At 42.2% G+C, this 15,884-nt stretch overlaps 1 protein-coding gene across 4 annotated transcripts in view; it reads right to left on the bottom strand.

Annotated features, from left to right (window-relative positions):
* b3glcta (beta 3-glucosyltransferase a) overlaps window positions 1-15,884 on the bottom strand; it is a 135,100-nt gene that overhangs the window by 15,309 nt on the left and 103,907 nt on the right. For all 4 annotated transcript variants that reach the window (XM_071359719.1, XM_071359721.1, XM_071359718.1 and 1 more), the window contains one exon: window positions 15,015-15,128. In XM_071359719.1, coding sequence (XP_071215820.1) covers window positions 15,015-15,128 — 114 coding nt within the window. The remainder of the gene's footprint in view (window positions 1-15,014; window positions 15,129-15,884) is intronic.

Here is a 15,884-nt window from a genome sequence, read left to right as displayed (position 1 = left end):
TTTTTATTGGTCGCATACACATATTTAGCAGATGTTAATGCGGGTGTAGCGAAATGCTTGTGTTCCTGGCTCCAAAAGTGCAGTAATATCTAACGATACACACAAATCTAAAGATAAAAGAATGGAATTAAGAAATATTAGGACGAGCAATGTCGCAGTCAGGAGAATATACATATTTTTTTAAATATACACACACACATATATAAAAATTATATATATATATATTTTTAAACACACACATAAAGCCAAGTTCAATAAAAAAACACGCACATGGAGCACTAGAACGCAAAAGGGTAGTTTATTAGGGAGTTTTGCACACTGGGGGAAAGGGAGGAATTCACCAACCATTTCACAGTCCACAATCCGTTCTCGTTGTCCATTCCGTTCTCCAGAGGTAACCCTAAAACTCGGGTCCTCAGCCAAACCGGTTTGGTACACAGTGGAGGTAATCAGACAGTCCAGGTCACAACGGTATTTCTTTCTTCTCACACTCTCCATAACACACGCTTCCCTCTCCGTTCTCTGCCCCTTTTTGAAGGTCGTTTCCTCTTTTATCCCCAAGCACTCCCTGGCTTTAATAATCCACAGGCTCGCCGCGTTTGAAGGAAGGAAGTCCATATAAGGCTCGGGGGTGTAGCCAGCAGACTGCAAGGTATCTCCCTTCAATCACCACTCCCCTCACCTCTCCGTGCCATGGCATTTCCATGGCATGCACCTGATCTGTGGATGACAGAGAAGCAAAGGGCTGTAAGGATTGGAACCAGCGGGTGACCCGGGTGTTACTGTCCTTATTCCGTGCCATCCAAACCAGTGGTGCATGGGCCGTTATGAGGGTGAAGTGCCGTCCCAATAAGTAATATATAATTTGGAGAAGCCACCTGGGCGGGCAGACGGCTCCTGGTCAGATCTGTCAGGGGGCTGGCTAGGGAGGCAAAGTGGGAAATAAATATCCGGTAGTAACTAGTCAACCCCACAAACATGCGTAGCTGCTTTTTGGGGAGGGGGCGAGGCCAGTCCCAATCACCTCCACTTTCTTCGCTGTTAGCCCTGCCTCTCGTTAGGTCTGCAGTACCGCGCTCACCTAGTTTAGATGTGTCTCCCACTCACTCCCACGGATCACAATATTATCAATGTAGCTCGCCACGTACTCACGATGGGGACGGAGAATCTGTTCCATTAACCTCTGGAAGGTGGCCGGGGCCCCGTACAGCCCAAAGGGCAGCTTCTTGCAGCCGGTCAGGGGTGGCGAAAGCAGTTTTCTTCCTCGGGAGCTAAGGGCACCTGCCAATAACCCTTTATCAGGTCAAGCATGCTGATAAATCGGGCAGTCCCTAGCCGTTCAGTTAATTCATCAATTTGGGCCATGGGGTAGGTGTGGAACTTTGAGATTTCATTTACCTTTCTAAAATCATTACAGAATCGAATGGTTCCGTCTGGTTTTGGCACCAACACTATGGGGCTGCACCACTCACTATTCAACTCTGCGATTATAATTACCTTTCAACATCGTTTTTACTTCGGTCCTGACAGCCTCTCTCCTTGCTTCTGGTTTGCGGTAGGGTCTCAACTTCACCCTTTTCCCGGGTTCGGTGATGATGCTGTGCTGTACCAAATCGTTGTGTCCTGGTTCACTGGAGAACACATCCTTGTTCCGGCCGACCAACTCCCTCAGCTCCTGCGTCTGTGCTTGGCTCAGCTGCTCCCCCAGTGGCACCTCCGCCGGCTTGGTCTCTGCGGTAGGCTTCTTCGAGGAAATAGAGTAGAGTGCATTCCATTTCTTTAGCAAATTCACATGGTAAATCTGGGTCCGATGCCTTCGTCCCAGCTGTCTGAACCTATAGTTAAGTTCACCCACCTTCTCAAGGACTTTGTATGGCCTGTTCCATCGGGCCAAAAACGTACATTCTGAGGTGGAGACCAACATCAACACTATCTCCTGGCTGAAAGTCCCTTTGTTGTGCCCTTCTGTTGTACACCCGCACTTGGGCCTCCTGGGCCTCCAGCATGTGTTCCCGTACCAGGGGCCACAGGGTTGCCATCCAGTCTCTCATGTCTTCCACGTGCTTCACCATGGTTCAATGGGGTGACAGTTGCTGTTCCCAGGCTTCTTTAGCCACGTCCAGCAGTCCTCTGGGCCGTCTCCCGTACAGGAATTCGAAGGGACAGAGTCCTGTTGAAGCACTTCTCGGATCGAGAACATCAGGTAGGGTAGCAGCTGGTCCCAATTCTTTCCATCTGCCTCCATCACCTTCTTTAGCATCTGCTTCAGGGTTCGATTTAATCTTTCCACCAACCCATCGGTTTCATTAGTTGCATAGATCCTTCATGATTCGCGACATAAACGGGGTTCCCTGGTCGGTTAATATCTCATCGGGGATGCCTACTCGGGAGAAAAGCATGACTAACTCATGTGCGATTCCCTTGGTGGCCATGGTGCGCAGGGGAATGGCTTCCGGGTACCTGGTGTCATAATCCAGAATCACCAGGATGTATTGGTGCCTTCTGTTGCTCTTCGGTAGAGGTCCCACTAGGATTGTGTCACAATCGGTTTGTGTGCGTCTCAGGCCCAGTCAATTGTTGTGTCTCCAGTCAATTTGAGTGGCTCTGTGCGTTAACTTCTTGACGCTAGGGGTCAGACTCTTTTTTTTTGTATAAAAATAAATAAATAACGTTCCCAAGGTAAACTGACTATTTCTCAGGTCCAGATCGTAGAATATGCATATACTTTACAGATTAGGATAGAAAACACTCCAAAGTTTCCAAAACTGTCAAAATATTGTCTGTGAGTATAACAAAACTGATTGTGCAGACAAAAACCTGAGGAAATCTAACCCGGAAGTGATTTCTATTTTATTTATCTGTGTTTCATTTCCCGTCTTTCTTCCATTTAAAGGGGTATCAACCAGATTCCCTTTCCAATGGCTTCCTCAGGCTGTGACCAGGCTTTAGACATAGTTTCAGGCTTTTATTTTGAAAAATGAGCAAGATTTTTCAAAACTAGTCAGGTGTCCTTTGATTAGTTCCTGCGCGCGAGAGCGGTAGCCCTCCATTTTCTTTCTCTCTTTTATTGAATAGGTCACGGTCCGGTTGAAATATTATCGATTATGTATGTTAAAAACAACCTGAGGATTGATTATAAAAAACATTTGACATGTTTCTACGAACATTACGGATACTTTTTGGAATTATCGTCGAACGGAACGAGGCTGTGGTTTTCTGAACATAACGCGCAACCCAAATGGCGTTTTTTTTTAATAAAAGTAATATTTAACAAACAAAAATAACATTTATTGTGTAACTGGGAGTCTCGTGAGTGCAAACATCCGAAGATTATCAAAGGTAAGCGATTAATTTTATTGCTTTTCTGACTTTCGTGACCATGCTAATTTGGGGCTAGCTGTTCTAGCATTGATTGATACACTCACAAAAATACATCCGCTGTAAAGCATATTTTCAAAATCTGACACGATAGGTGGATTAACAACAAGCTAAGCTGTGTTTTGGTATATTTCACTTGTGATTGCATGATTATAAATATTTTTAATTCAATTCAGCAAATTCAAACAACAGAAATCTCATAATTAAAATTCCTCAAACATACGTGTCTTATACCATTTTAAAGGTAATCTTGTTGTTAATCCCATCAAAGTGTCCGATTTCAAATAAGATTTTCAGCGAAAGCACCACAAACGATTATGTTAGGTCACCGCCAAATCACAGACAAATCACAGTCATTTTTCCAGCCAAAGATAGGAGTCACAAAAAGCACAAATAGAGATAAAATGAATCACTAACCTTTGATGATCTTCATCAGATGACACTCATAGGACTTCATGTTACACAATACATGTATGTTTTGTTTGATAAAGTTCATATTTATATTAAAAAATCTGAGTTTACATTGGCGTGTTACGTTCACTAGTTCCAAAAACATCCAGTGATTTTGCATAGCCACATCGATTCAACAGAAATACTCATCATAAATGTAGATGATAATACATATACACATGGAATTATAGATATACCTCTCCTTCATGCAACCGCATTAGTGTCAGATTTCAAAAAAACTTTACGGAAAAAGCAAACCATGCAATAATCTGAGACGGCGCTCAGAACAATAGTCAAATTAGCCGCCACGTTGGAGTCAACAGAAACCAGAAATTACATGATAAATATTCCCTTACCTTTGATGATCTTCATCAGAATGCACTCCCAGGAATCCCAGGTCCACAATAAATGCTTGATTTGTTCGATAACGTCCATTATTTATGTCCAATTAGCTACTTTTGTTAGCGCGTTTGGTAAACAATTCCAAAGTCACGAAGCACGTTCCCTAAAAGCTGATGAAATGTCCAAAAGTTCAGTAACAGTCAGTAGAAACATGTCAAACGATGTATTGAATCAATCTTTAGAATGTTGTTAACATAAATCTTGAATAACGTTCCAACCGGAGAATTACATTGACTTCAGATGAGCGATGGAACAGAGCTCCCTCTCATGTGAACGCGCATGGTCAAAGAATGGTCAGGTCATGGCAGACCTGACTAATTCCACTCTCATTCGGCCCCCCTTCACAGTAGAGGCATCAGACAAAGTTCTACAGACTGTTGACATCTAGTGGAAGCCGTAGTAAGTGCAAACACATGCATATCTTGCTGTGATTTCAATGGGATCTTGGTTGAAAATTGACCAGCCTCAGAATTTCCACTTCCTGTTTGGATTTTTTTCTCAGGTTTTTGCCTGCCATATGAGTTCTGTTATACTCACAGACATAATTCAAACAGTTTTAGAAACTTCAGAGTGTTTTCTATACAATACTAATAATAATATGGATATATTAGCAACTATGACTGAGGAGCAGGCCGTTTACTCTGGGCACCTCTGTGCACCTTTCATCCAAGCTACTCAATACTGCCCCTGCAGCCACAAGAAGTTCAATTAAGCTTTCTGCAATGATACACATATTGCCATGGGGTGGAGATACATCTTTGCAGTTTTAAAGTTAATTTCCTGCAATTCTACACATTTTGCCAAACCCTATGTCATGTTAATGAAATCTGAGTGAGAGTGACTGACAAAATCAATGGGGGCCCCTGGACACCTGCTCCGGGGGCTCAGTTGGTATTCAGCCATGATTACTAGATACCTGGCTAGACTAACTTACCACCCAAAAATGATTAGCTGACATTTTTCTCGGTCAATTCATTCAGTGACTGTCAGTGACTGACATAACACGAGAAAAATTACACCTAGTCTATTCTACTAATCTAACTCTCAACGTTAAGTTGAGACCCTGACTGAGTTCTAAAAAATGTAATACAAATATTTAGAATGAGGGATACCTGGAGGAAATTGGATCTCTTTGAAATAAAAATGGATGGCCTTCCCTTCATTAATTATATTTTTTACCTGACCATCCCTGAACACTTGAAAAAACAAACAAGTGAACCTGCCCTACACCAACAATAATAATTAAAACATAAAGTGGATAGCAGAGAACATGCCTACCCTCACTCCTAGGACAGACCAGAGCCGTAGATATGCAGTTTTAGAAACTGTTCTTCGTCTTACAAGCATTACATGGCAACGTAGCAATTTTGTTAGCGTAGGGCTGCGGGCCAGAAGGTTGTGTGTTCTCAGACTGCAGAGGACAAGTGTAGGGGTGAAATATCTCCTTTATATACTGAACAAAATTATAAAAGAAACATGTAAATTGTTGGTCCAATGTTTCATGAGCTGAAATAAATGAACCCAGACATTTTTCATATGCAGAAAAAGCTTATTTCTCTCATTTTGTGCACACATTTGTTTACATCCCTGTTAGTGAGCATTTCTCCTTTGCCAAGATAATACATCAACCTGACAGGTGTGGCGTATCAAGAAGCTAATTAAATGGCATGATCATTACACACCTTGTGCTGGGGACAATAAAAGGCTACTCTAAAATGTGCAGTTTTGTCACACAACACAATGCCACAGTCACAACTGTGCCATGCCATGTCTCAAGTTGAGGGAGCGTGCAATTGGCATGCTGACTGCAGGAATGTCCAATAATTGAATGATCAATTCTCTACCATAAGCCACCTCCAACGTCGTTTAGAGAATTTGGAAGTACGCCCAACCGGCCTCATAATCGCAGAGCCAGCCCAGGACCTCCACATCGGGCTTCTTCACTTGCGTGATCGTCTGAGACCAGCCACCCGGAAAGCTGATGAAAATTCTGCAAACTGTCAGAAACCGTTTCAGGGAAGCACATCTATGTGTTTATCATCCTCACCAGGGTCTTGATCTGACTGCAGTTTGGTGTCTTAACCGACTTCAGTGGGCAAATGCTCACCTTCGATGGCCACTGGCACGCTGGAGAAGTGTGCTCTTCACGGATGAATCCCGGTTTCAACTGTACCGGGCAGATGGCAAATGGCGTCATGTGGGCGAGCGGTTTGCTGATGTCAACGTTGTGAATAGAGTTTCCAATGGTGGCGGCGGGGTTATGGTTGGGCAGGCATAAGCTACGGACAATAAAAACTATTGCATTTTATCGATGGGAATTTGAATACACAGAGACACCGTGATGAGATCCTGAGTCCAATTGTCGTGCCATTCATCCGCCGCCATCACCTCATGTTTCAGCATAATAATGCACAGCTCCATGTCGCAAGGATCTGTACACAATTCCTGGAAGCTGTAAATGTCCTAGTTCTTCCATGGCCTGCATACTCACCAGACATGTCACCCATTGAGCATGTTTGGGATGCTCTGGATCGATGTGTACGACGGTGTGTTCCAGTTCCTGCCAATATCCAGCAACTATGCACAGCCATTGAAGTGGAGTCGTACAACATTCCACAGGCCACAATTAACACACTGATAAGCTCTATGTGAAGGAGATGTGTCGCGCTGCATGAGGCAAATGGTGGTCACAATAGACACTGACTGGTTTTCTGATCCACGCCCCAACTTTTTTTTTAAGGTATGTGTGACCAACCGATGCATATCTGTATTCCTAGTCATGTGAATCTATAGATTAGGCCTAATGAATTGATTTCAATTGACTGATTACCTTATATGAACTGTAAAATCATTGAAATCTTTGCATGTTGTGTTTATATTTTTGTTCAGTGTAATAAAAGCATTGCGTGAATCTATCATCGTATTTGGGGATCCGTGTGGCTCAGTTGGTAGAGCATGGCGCTTGCAACGCCAGGGTTGTGGGTTCATTCCCCACGGGGGGACCAGGATGAATATGTATGAACTTTCCAATTTGTAAGTCGCTCTGGATAAGAGCGTCTGCTAAATGACTTAAATGTAAGAAGAAATATCCTTTTATAAACACATTTCAGGCAATTCTACATCCTTTTACATGACTGGAGACAAGAATAATATTTTTGTTATACAACACCAGTGCATGTGAGCGGAGTAGATCGAGGAGGTGCGCATGCGTAATTTGGCTGGAGCGCTGACAGGATTTTAAAAAGGTTCGGAGTGTTAGCCCACTCTCCAGCTCCAATTTTGCTCTGGTACCGCTTAACCATGAGCTCTGGGCATGCTCTATCCAGCCTATTCCGGTTCCTTTATCACTATTCTTTTAATTAGCCCTATTGTGTTGTATTTATTTAGCCTACCCCACTACTGGTAATGCAGATAGGGCTACCTAGGGCTGTGGCAGTCATGCCATTTTGTCAGCCGGTGATTGTCAAGTAAATAACTGACATTAATTAACATAAATAGATTTAGCATTTACTGGCTTCCACACATAGCCTACAAACTACTGATGCAGACCTTTGGAACATCTACATTTAGAAAAGTCTAATACATCCATGTAATGTAGCGTACACCATCACAATAAATCCATTATTTATTTTAGACAGGTCTAAAGAAGCATGATATGAAGAAAATGTAGTCTATTTCAAAAAAACAGAATAGCATACTCTGAGTTGCCCTTATGTTGGGTCCTGATCTGACTATGCCAAATGTCTGTGGGTTACACTAGTTAATTTAGCAGACAAGACATGATTATTATTCCGTGGCATTATTTTATAGTATGAAGAATACAATTGAACAATGCTGAATAAAATAAATATTTCTCCAAAACGATGAGGGAATGCGCACATGCGGCTATTCTGTGTTGAGCCATTAACAAATAAACTATATGCTTAATTTAGAGTTATTTATGCAACTTTAATTGTGCTACAAACGTTGGACAATATAGTGCATTAGGAAAGTATTCAGACCCCTTGACTTTTCCACATTTTGTTACGTTACCTTATTCAAAAAAAATATATATAATATTTTATTGCCTCATCAATCTACACACAATTCCCGATAATGACAAAGAAAAAACTGGTTTATAGAAATGTTTGCACACAAAAATGAATATCACATTTACATAAGTATTCAACCAATCAATCAAATGTATTTATAAGGCCCTTTTCACATCAGCAGATGTCACAAAGTGCTATACAGAAACCCAGCCTAAAACCCCAAACAGCAAGCAATGCAGATGTAGAAGCACGGTGGCTAGTAAAAACTCCCTAGAAAGGCTGGAACCAAGGAAGAAACCAGGCTCTGGGGGGTGGCCAGTCACCTTAAGCCGCAGGCAATCCCCTCCATAGCCTCAGGCAGAAGAGTTGAAACTGGAGCAGCAACCAGGTGGACTGGGGACAGCAAGGAGTCATCAGGCCAGGTAGTCCTGAGGCATGGTCATAGGGCTCAGGTCCTCCGGAAGGGAGAAAGGGAGAGAGAGAAAATTAGAGGGAGTATACTTAAAATTCACACAGGACACCTGATAAGACAGGAGAATAACACCAGATATAACCGACTGATCCTAGCCCCCCCGGAAAATAGACTACAGCATCATAGATACTGGAGGCTGAGACGGGGGTTGGGAGACACTGTGGCCCTGACCCTTTATACTCAGTACTTTGTTGAAGCACCTATGGCAGTGATTACAGCATCGAGTCTTCTTGGGTATGACGCTACAAGCTTGGCACACCTGTATTGGGGTGTTCCTCCAAGTCTTCTCTGCAGATCCACACAAGCTCTGTCAGGTTAGATGGGGAGCGTCACTGCACAGCTATTTTCAGGTCTCTCCAGACATGTTTGATCGGGTTCAAGTCCGGGCTCTGGCTGGGCCACTCAAGGACCTTCAGACTTGTCCCGTAGCCAACTTCTGCGATGTCTTGGCTGTGTGCCTAAGGTCATTGTACCGTTGGAAGGTGAACCTTCACCCCAGTCTGAGGTCCTGAGGGCTCTGGAGCAGGTTTTCATCAAGGATCTCTCTGTACTTTTTGCCGTCCATCTATCCCTCGATCCTGACTAATCTCCCACTCCCTGCCATTGAAAAACATCCCCACAGCATGATGCTGCCACCACCATGCTTCACCGTAAGGGATGGTGCCAGGTTTCCTCCAGACAGGCAAAAGAGTTCAATCTTGGTTTCATCAGACCAGAGAATCTTGTTTCTCATGGTCTGAGAGTTCTTTAGGTGCCTTTCGGAAAACTCCAAGAAGACTGTCATGTGCCTTTAATTGAGAAGTGGCTTACGTCTGACCACTCTATCATAAATACCTTAATGGTGGAGTGCTACAGAAATGGTTGTCCTTCTGGTTGTCCTTTTCCCATCTCCACAGAGGAACTCTGGAGCTCTGTCAGAGTGACCATCAGGTTTTTGGTCATCTCCCTGACCAAGGTCCTTCTCCCTCGATTGCTCAGTTCGGCCGGGCGGCCAGCTCTAGGAGGAGTCTTGGGAGGTTCTAAACTTCTTCCATTTAAGAATGATGGAGGCCACTGTGTTCTTGGGGACCTTCAATGCTGCAGAATTTTTTGGTACCCTTCCCCAGATCTGTGCCTTGACACAATCCTGTCTCGGCGCTCTTCGGACAAATCCTTTGACCTCATGGCTTGGTTTTTGCTTTACAACAGGAGTCCAATGAAGTTGTAGAAACATCTCGAGGATGATCCATGGAAACAGGATGCACCTGAGCTCAATTTTGAGTCTCTTAGCAAAAGGTCTGAATACTTATGTAAATAATGTGTTTTTAAATTTGTACACATTTTCCAGAAATTCTAAAAAAAAAATTTTTTTTTGCTTTGTCATTATGTGGTATAGTGTGTAGATTGATGAAATTCTTTTTCTGAATCAATTATAGAATAAGGCTGTAACGTAACAAAATGTGGAAAAAGTCAAGGGGTCTGAAAACTTTCCGAATGCACTGTATACTTAGATTTTTAATACATTCTAAAGCTGCATGGTGGGACTCTAATGATGTTTTGAAAAAAGTTGCATGAAAGGCATGAGCTCTGATTTGTTTCTTGTTGAAGCTGACAACACTTCATCAGTCTCTCATTAACAATCAAACAATCAAATCACTGTCAAACGCTCCCTAAAACACTTCTGCGAGCAGGCCTTTCTAATCAACCTGGCCCGGGTATCCTTTAAGGATATTGACCTCATCCTGTCAGTAGAGGATGCCTGGTTGCTATTTAAAAGTGCCTTCCTCACCATCTTAAATAAGCATGCCCCATTAAAAAAATGTAGAACTAAAAAGAAATATAGCCCTTGATTCACCCCAGACTTGACTGCCCTTGACCAGCACAAAAACATCCTGTGGCGTTCTGCATTAGCATCAAATAGCCCCCGCGATATGCAACTTTTCAGGGAAGTTAGGAACCAATATACTCGATAATAATCGGAAAAAAACATTTTTGTCAAGCACTTGATAATACTCGCACCAAGCCTCGAACATCCTGCCGGCGTCCCCCTTGTGTGGCCGTAATGCCCCCTAAAAAATCTATGCCTTTTGCGGCCAAAGTGGACGTTTTGCCCTTGGGCTGAATATAATAATTATAATCCCCTCCCGGCTGCCGCGCTCCGAAGCACATCTCACTCACATATCTCAATACTTATCAGACAATACCTATCACGTGATCGGGTCCTTCCCACAGGTATTTCAGCTAAGAGTAGACTACAAGTGAATGAAGTCAGACACTCTTATCGAATTCCGAGACGCATACAGAAGATGTAAGCCAACAAGATGAGTAGGCCTAACGAACAGCAAAAGCACTAGCCTATGTCAATCTACTAGTACAAAAAAAGTTGACCTATTCTATTGGTCAACTTGTCCTTCTGTGCAAGAAATAAATATTCCAAATGTACTCTGGGGCAGTTGTTGGATGCGATGGATCCCGAATTAATACAACTACTTGCATCAAAAAAGCAATGAGGCTGATGCAACAGATCAGAATGTTTAGCTTAAAATGTTGATGAACTATTAAGCTATTTCATCACATTTTAAGAGCAGTAATGCGCACACAATGTTCCAGGATGCAATCAATTAGCGTAAAAACACTGTTCTTAAAAGTGATTATGCATGTAATGCTTTATTATAAAGATTCATTTTTATGGGGGAAATTATCTTCCCCAAATTGTATGCCAGTTAGGCTCTCCAGCGGATATAAGGCGGATTAATGTGCTTAATTTTAAGTTATTTGGCCACTTTAGTTGTGATACAAACCTTATCAAAACATATAGGCCTATGGGCTAGGCTACATGAGGAGTGTGACTATGATTTTAAAAAGTAGCAAAGAAATTGCCATACGCTGTTTCTTGCCTTTCTGCACAAGTTGGGCATCATTGATAATACATCGTTCACAAGTTATAGGCTAATATTGTCACACATCAGACTATTCTTAATTTAATTTTGTCTTTACATATATTACATAATATATGTGTGAAATTAGTTTTGATTTAGAATGAACCATTATCATGCACGTGTCTCGGGAACAGGGGCATGGGGAAAAAAATACATGTCATCTATGCGCTTAAATAGCGAATGGAAGACGCTTTTCCCGTGGTTTATTTTCATGCCAGCCAGGTAGGCTATACTCGTGTCGTAAAGTGAAGCAATGTGCTTAATACTAGGAAAGTTAAGAAATAAATATCAGAAATATCAAATATCAGAGGCCATCAGAACTCTGTTTTCCCACGCAATTGCATTGAAATGTTGCGGAACATGAGCTCATGGGCTCTCATGAAGTGTTTGATTAGATTTTCGATTACATTTTGCATTGATGTCAGAGGGACAATGAAGTGCTGAGTACCAGGCAGTTAGCAAGTTTTGTAGGCTGCTAATGACCATCAGCAGCATCAGTGCATGGAGAAGCCTAATTACCGTGATTAAACAGTTACGTGGAATTTGACTGCCGTCATGACTCATGACTCGTGACTGCCAGTGTGGCGGTAATACGGTCACCGTAACAGCCCTAGGCCTACCTCTTAGCCTACCTTTTAGGAGTGAGTGGCGCAGCGGTAAAAGGCACTGCATCGCAGTCTTTGAGGCGTCACTACAGATCTGGGTTTGATCCCAGGCTGTGTCACAGCCGGCCGTGACCGGGAGATCCATGATGCAGCACACAATTGGCACAGCATCGTCCGGGTTAGAGGAGGTTTTGGCCGGCCGGAATATCCTTGTCCCATCACGCTCTAGCGACTCCCTGTGGCGGGCCGGGCTCCTGCAAGCTGACCTCGGTCACCAGCTGGATGGCGTTTCCTCCGACACATTGGTTCCAGGTTAAGCAAGCAGTGTGTCAAGAAGCAGTGCGGCTTGGCAGGGTCGTGTTTCGGAGTACGCATGACTCAGCCTTTGCCTCTCCCAAGTCCGTAGGGGAGTTACAGCGATGGGACAAGACTGTAACTACCAATTAGATTTCATGAAATTGGGGAGAAAAAAAGGGTACAAAAAAAGTACAAAACATTTTTTAATAAAATAAAGGTTGAATTAAAATGAAGACTGTTTAAATGAATTAAGCCTTCTCGAATTAGCCTACTTTCAGCACCCATCTCTGATTGAAGTTAACCTCCGTTCCTCAAAATGTTCACGCTCTTACTCTCAAACGTAACAGGACATCAGCAGTCTGCACACACTGATATAATTGTTATTGGGATAGCCTATCCATCATGAATGGGATAGCCTATCCATTAGTGTGTATGCAGTGTAGTCTAATTTTATTAACACCATCCCAGCAGCGCAAAAACTCAGGAAGGAAGTACATTTCCGCATAAATAAAACGTTGTACTTTGTATAGCCTAGACCTATAGTATAGCTATAGGTTATAGATAATTTGATTGAAACCACAGGTGCACCTGATATTGCACGTCCAGCAGAGAATCAGGGATGAGGGGTAGCATCTGGCAATATAGAAATTTCGATTACAAATTTCATGACTTTCCCCTCGACAAGATAAAAATATTATTAAACCTTCCCCCTGACAAATTGAAAAATAATGACCCTCCCACATTTTTGTCCGGGTCCCGGTTCTGAAAATGTCTAACAGTTCCTAAGCAACCATTTATGTCGCTTATGCCTGGAGCCTGCACAGGATACCGATACCAGGTTTAGTATTAGAATACTAGATAGCAAAATGAAAAAATAAATTCTAGCATTGATGTAATGGTAGGCGGACTCACTGTAGGGCTCCCGAATGGAGCAGCATCTGTGCTGGAGGCATCACTATAGACCCTGGTTCGATTCCGGGCTGTATCACAACCGGTCGTGATTGGGAGTCCCATAGGGCAGCGCACAATTGTCCCATAGTCATCCGGGTTTGGCCGGGGTAGGCCGTCATTGTAAATAAGAATTTGGTCTTAACTGACTTGCCTGGTTAAAAATAAATAAAAATAACTGTAGATAATGGAGTGGTGGCTCTACTTCTGTTAAAATAAGAGAAACCAATAATGAGATGGAGACATTAGACTAAAATCCTTCTGCAAAATCATAAATGAGACTCATACATTGTAATTTTACAATTAAATCTCAACTGTTTTAAAATGTAATTTGATAGAAATCATCCTATGGCCATAATATTGGGTCAAATTACATCAAAGTTCAAATAGGGTGCTACCATTTTAAGGCCAGCATCACACCCAAATATAGATTGTTTTCTCTTAATCATATCACAATCAACTTTAACCATTTGAATGTGGACACAAATAAAATAGGTGTCTGGTCAAAAGTAGTACTCTATGTAGGGAATAGGGTGCCATTTGGGACGATGACAGAGTGGTGAACGAGCTTTCAATGCAGAGCTAAGGCCAACCAAGTTTTTTGATTTTCGTTTTAGTGTGGTGTTGAATAATGATAATTAGGGTGATTACACAGCCTCGGCTCTGTGGGATAGTGTGTGAAAAACATAGTGTTGGTGTCCAGATACACTAATTTACAGAATATTACAGCACAAGCATTCCATTACACACCATTCCCTTCCCCCTTTCCCATTGATATGTGAAATTGTCATAATTAAGATAAGATAAAATCAGAATAGAGCAAAGTTAAAAGCTCACAACCCTATTCAGAGCTTACTTTGACCTCTTCTATCAAACTCAAGTCAATAGATGGTAATTTACTCCCAGAGCAGTGGTACTGGTTGAATCTGAGGTTTCCATATTAATTCCTAAACTATCCTAAAATTTGTCAATTTCCACCTGATAAGACTAAATCTTACACTTCAATGGATGCAGTCTGTTACAAGAGTCCTGAATTAAAATGACCCAAGTCGCAATCATGAAAAAACAAACAATCCAGTCTTTGTCGTTTGACATTGAGAACTGTGGAAGAGATGAGTGCTGACGTTTGAGTAAATGTGCAGATTACGTATCTCAGTCACAAACAAGACACTCAATTTACAACCTCACGAATAAGCAGTGGCAAAAAAGAGGCCAACAGGCCTTTGTTTCTTCCCAAATGTTATGATAGCAGGATCAGACAGGAAGCCAAATTATTCTTGTTTAAATAATAACAACACAATACAACGTGCCGTGCTTTGGTAGACTGGCATAACGTACCTTGCTGTACCTGTAGTATCAGACTCGCCATCTGCCAGAGTTAAAGGGACACTCCCAAATAAAAGTTTGTCAGACTTGTCCACGTAATCTTAATAATTATGATCTAAAAGGCTAAACTGATCCTAGATTAGCACTCCTACTACATTTTATGGATACAGGCCATGGACTAAGTCACCTCTCTCTGTGTTGGGGACTCCTAGGTCGATGGTAGGTATGGAGGGGTCAGTGTGGTCACTGTAATACTCCAACAGAGATGCCTCTCTCTCCCACGTCTTCTTCACCACTGGGACTGGGGCAGGACAACAGGTCAAATAATACACTTTCACAATAGTAAGTAGAATCAGGCTTCTGTACACAGAAAACTTGCAGCAATTACTAATAATGAATGTTAAAAACATTATTTGTCTTTTACAGAACATTTTGAAATAAACATTTCAATAGATGTTTTTGTAGTTTTTTCTTTTTCAATGTAAAAGAATTGGACCTGTAAAAATAAATAAAAAACACAGAGAGTCAAGAGTCAAAAGCAATAAAGGACTGGAGTCAACTGAGGGAAAAAATAATATTTTTCACATCCAACCCTCATGCCATAAATACATCTAATGTCCCTTTTAGTTCTGTCTGTGTGTTAGTTGAGGATGACTGTAATTATTATAATCAGAGCAATTAGCTGTGAACGACATGTCAGCTGGAGCTTATGTAGAATTTTCCGGATGGTTCCGAAATTCTAACGGCAAAATGTTATCTGTCTCATTAAGTTTTAATTGATTCCTGGTACTTTTGACCCAGCGCTGCCATGAAAGCTACATTAACAGTTAGGCTGTCGGGGGGTACCAATCCACCTCTACGCCATGTCAAAGCAAGTTTGTGACTGACATCTTGTGCTGAGAGTTAAACCAGGCCACCAGAGTCAGTACTTTACCAGGCACACATCTCAAAGGCTAAAAATACATTCCATCCCTTAGAAGAATAGAGCAAATGTTGACATTATATGGACCCTGTCTGAGTTTAACCACCCCAGAGCTTCAGGTGAGCTTCAACAGTC

The sequence above is a fragment of the Salvelinus alpinus genome, chromosome 22 (genome assembly GCF_045679555.1).
Source record: "Salvelinus alpinus chromosome 22, SLU_Salpinus.1, whole genome shotgun sequence".
NCBI classification, from domain to species: Eukaryota; Metazoa; Chordata; class Actinopteri; order Salmoniformes; family Salmonidae; genus Salvelinus; species Salvelinus alpinus.
This window is presented reverse-complemented; position numbering and strand designations above follow the sequence as displayed.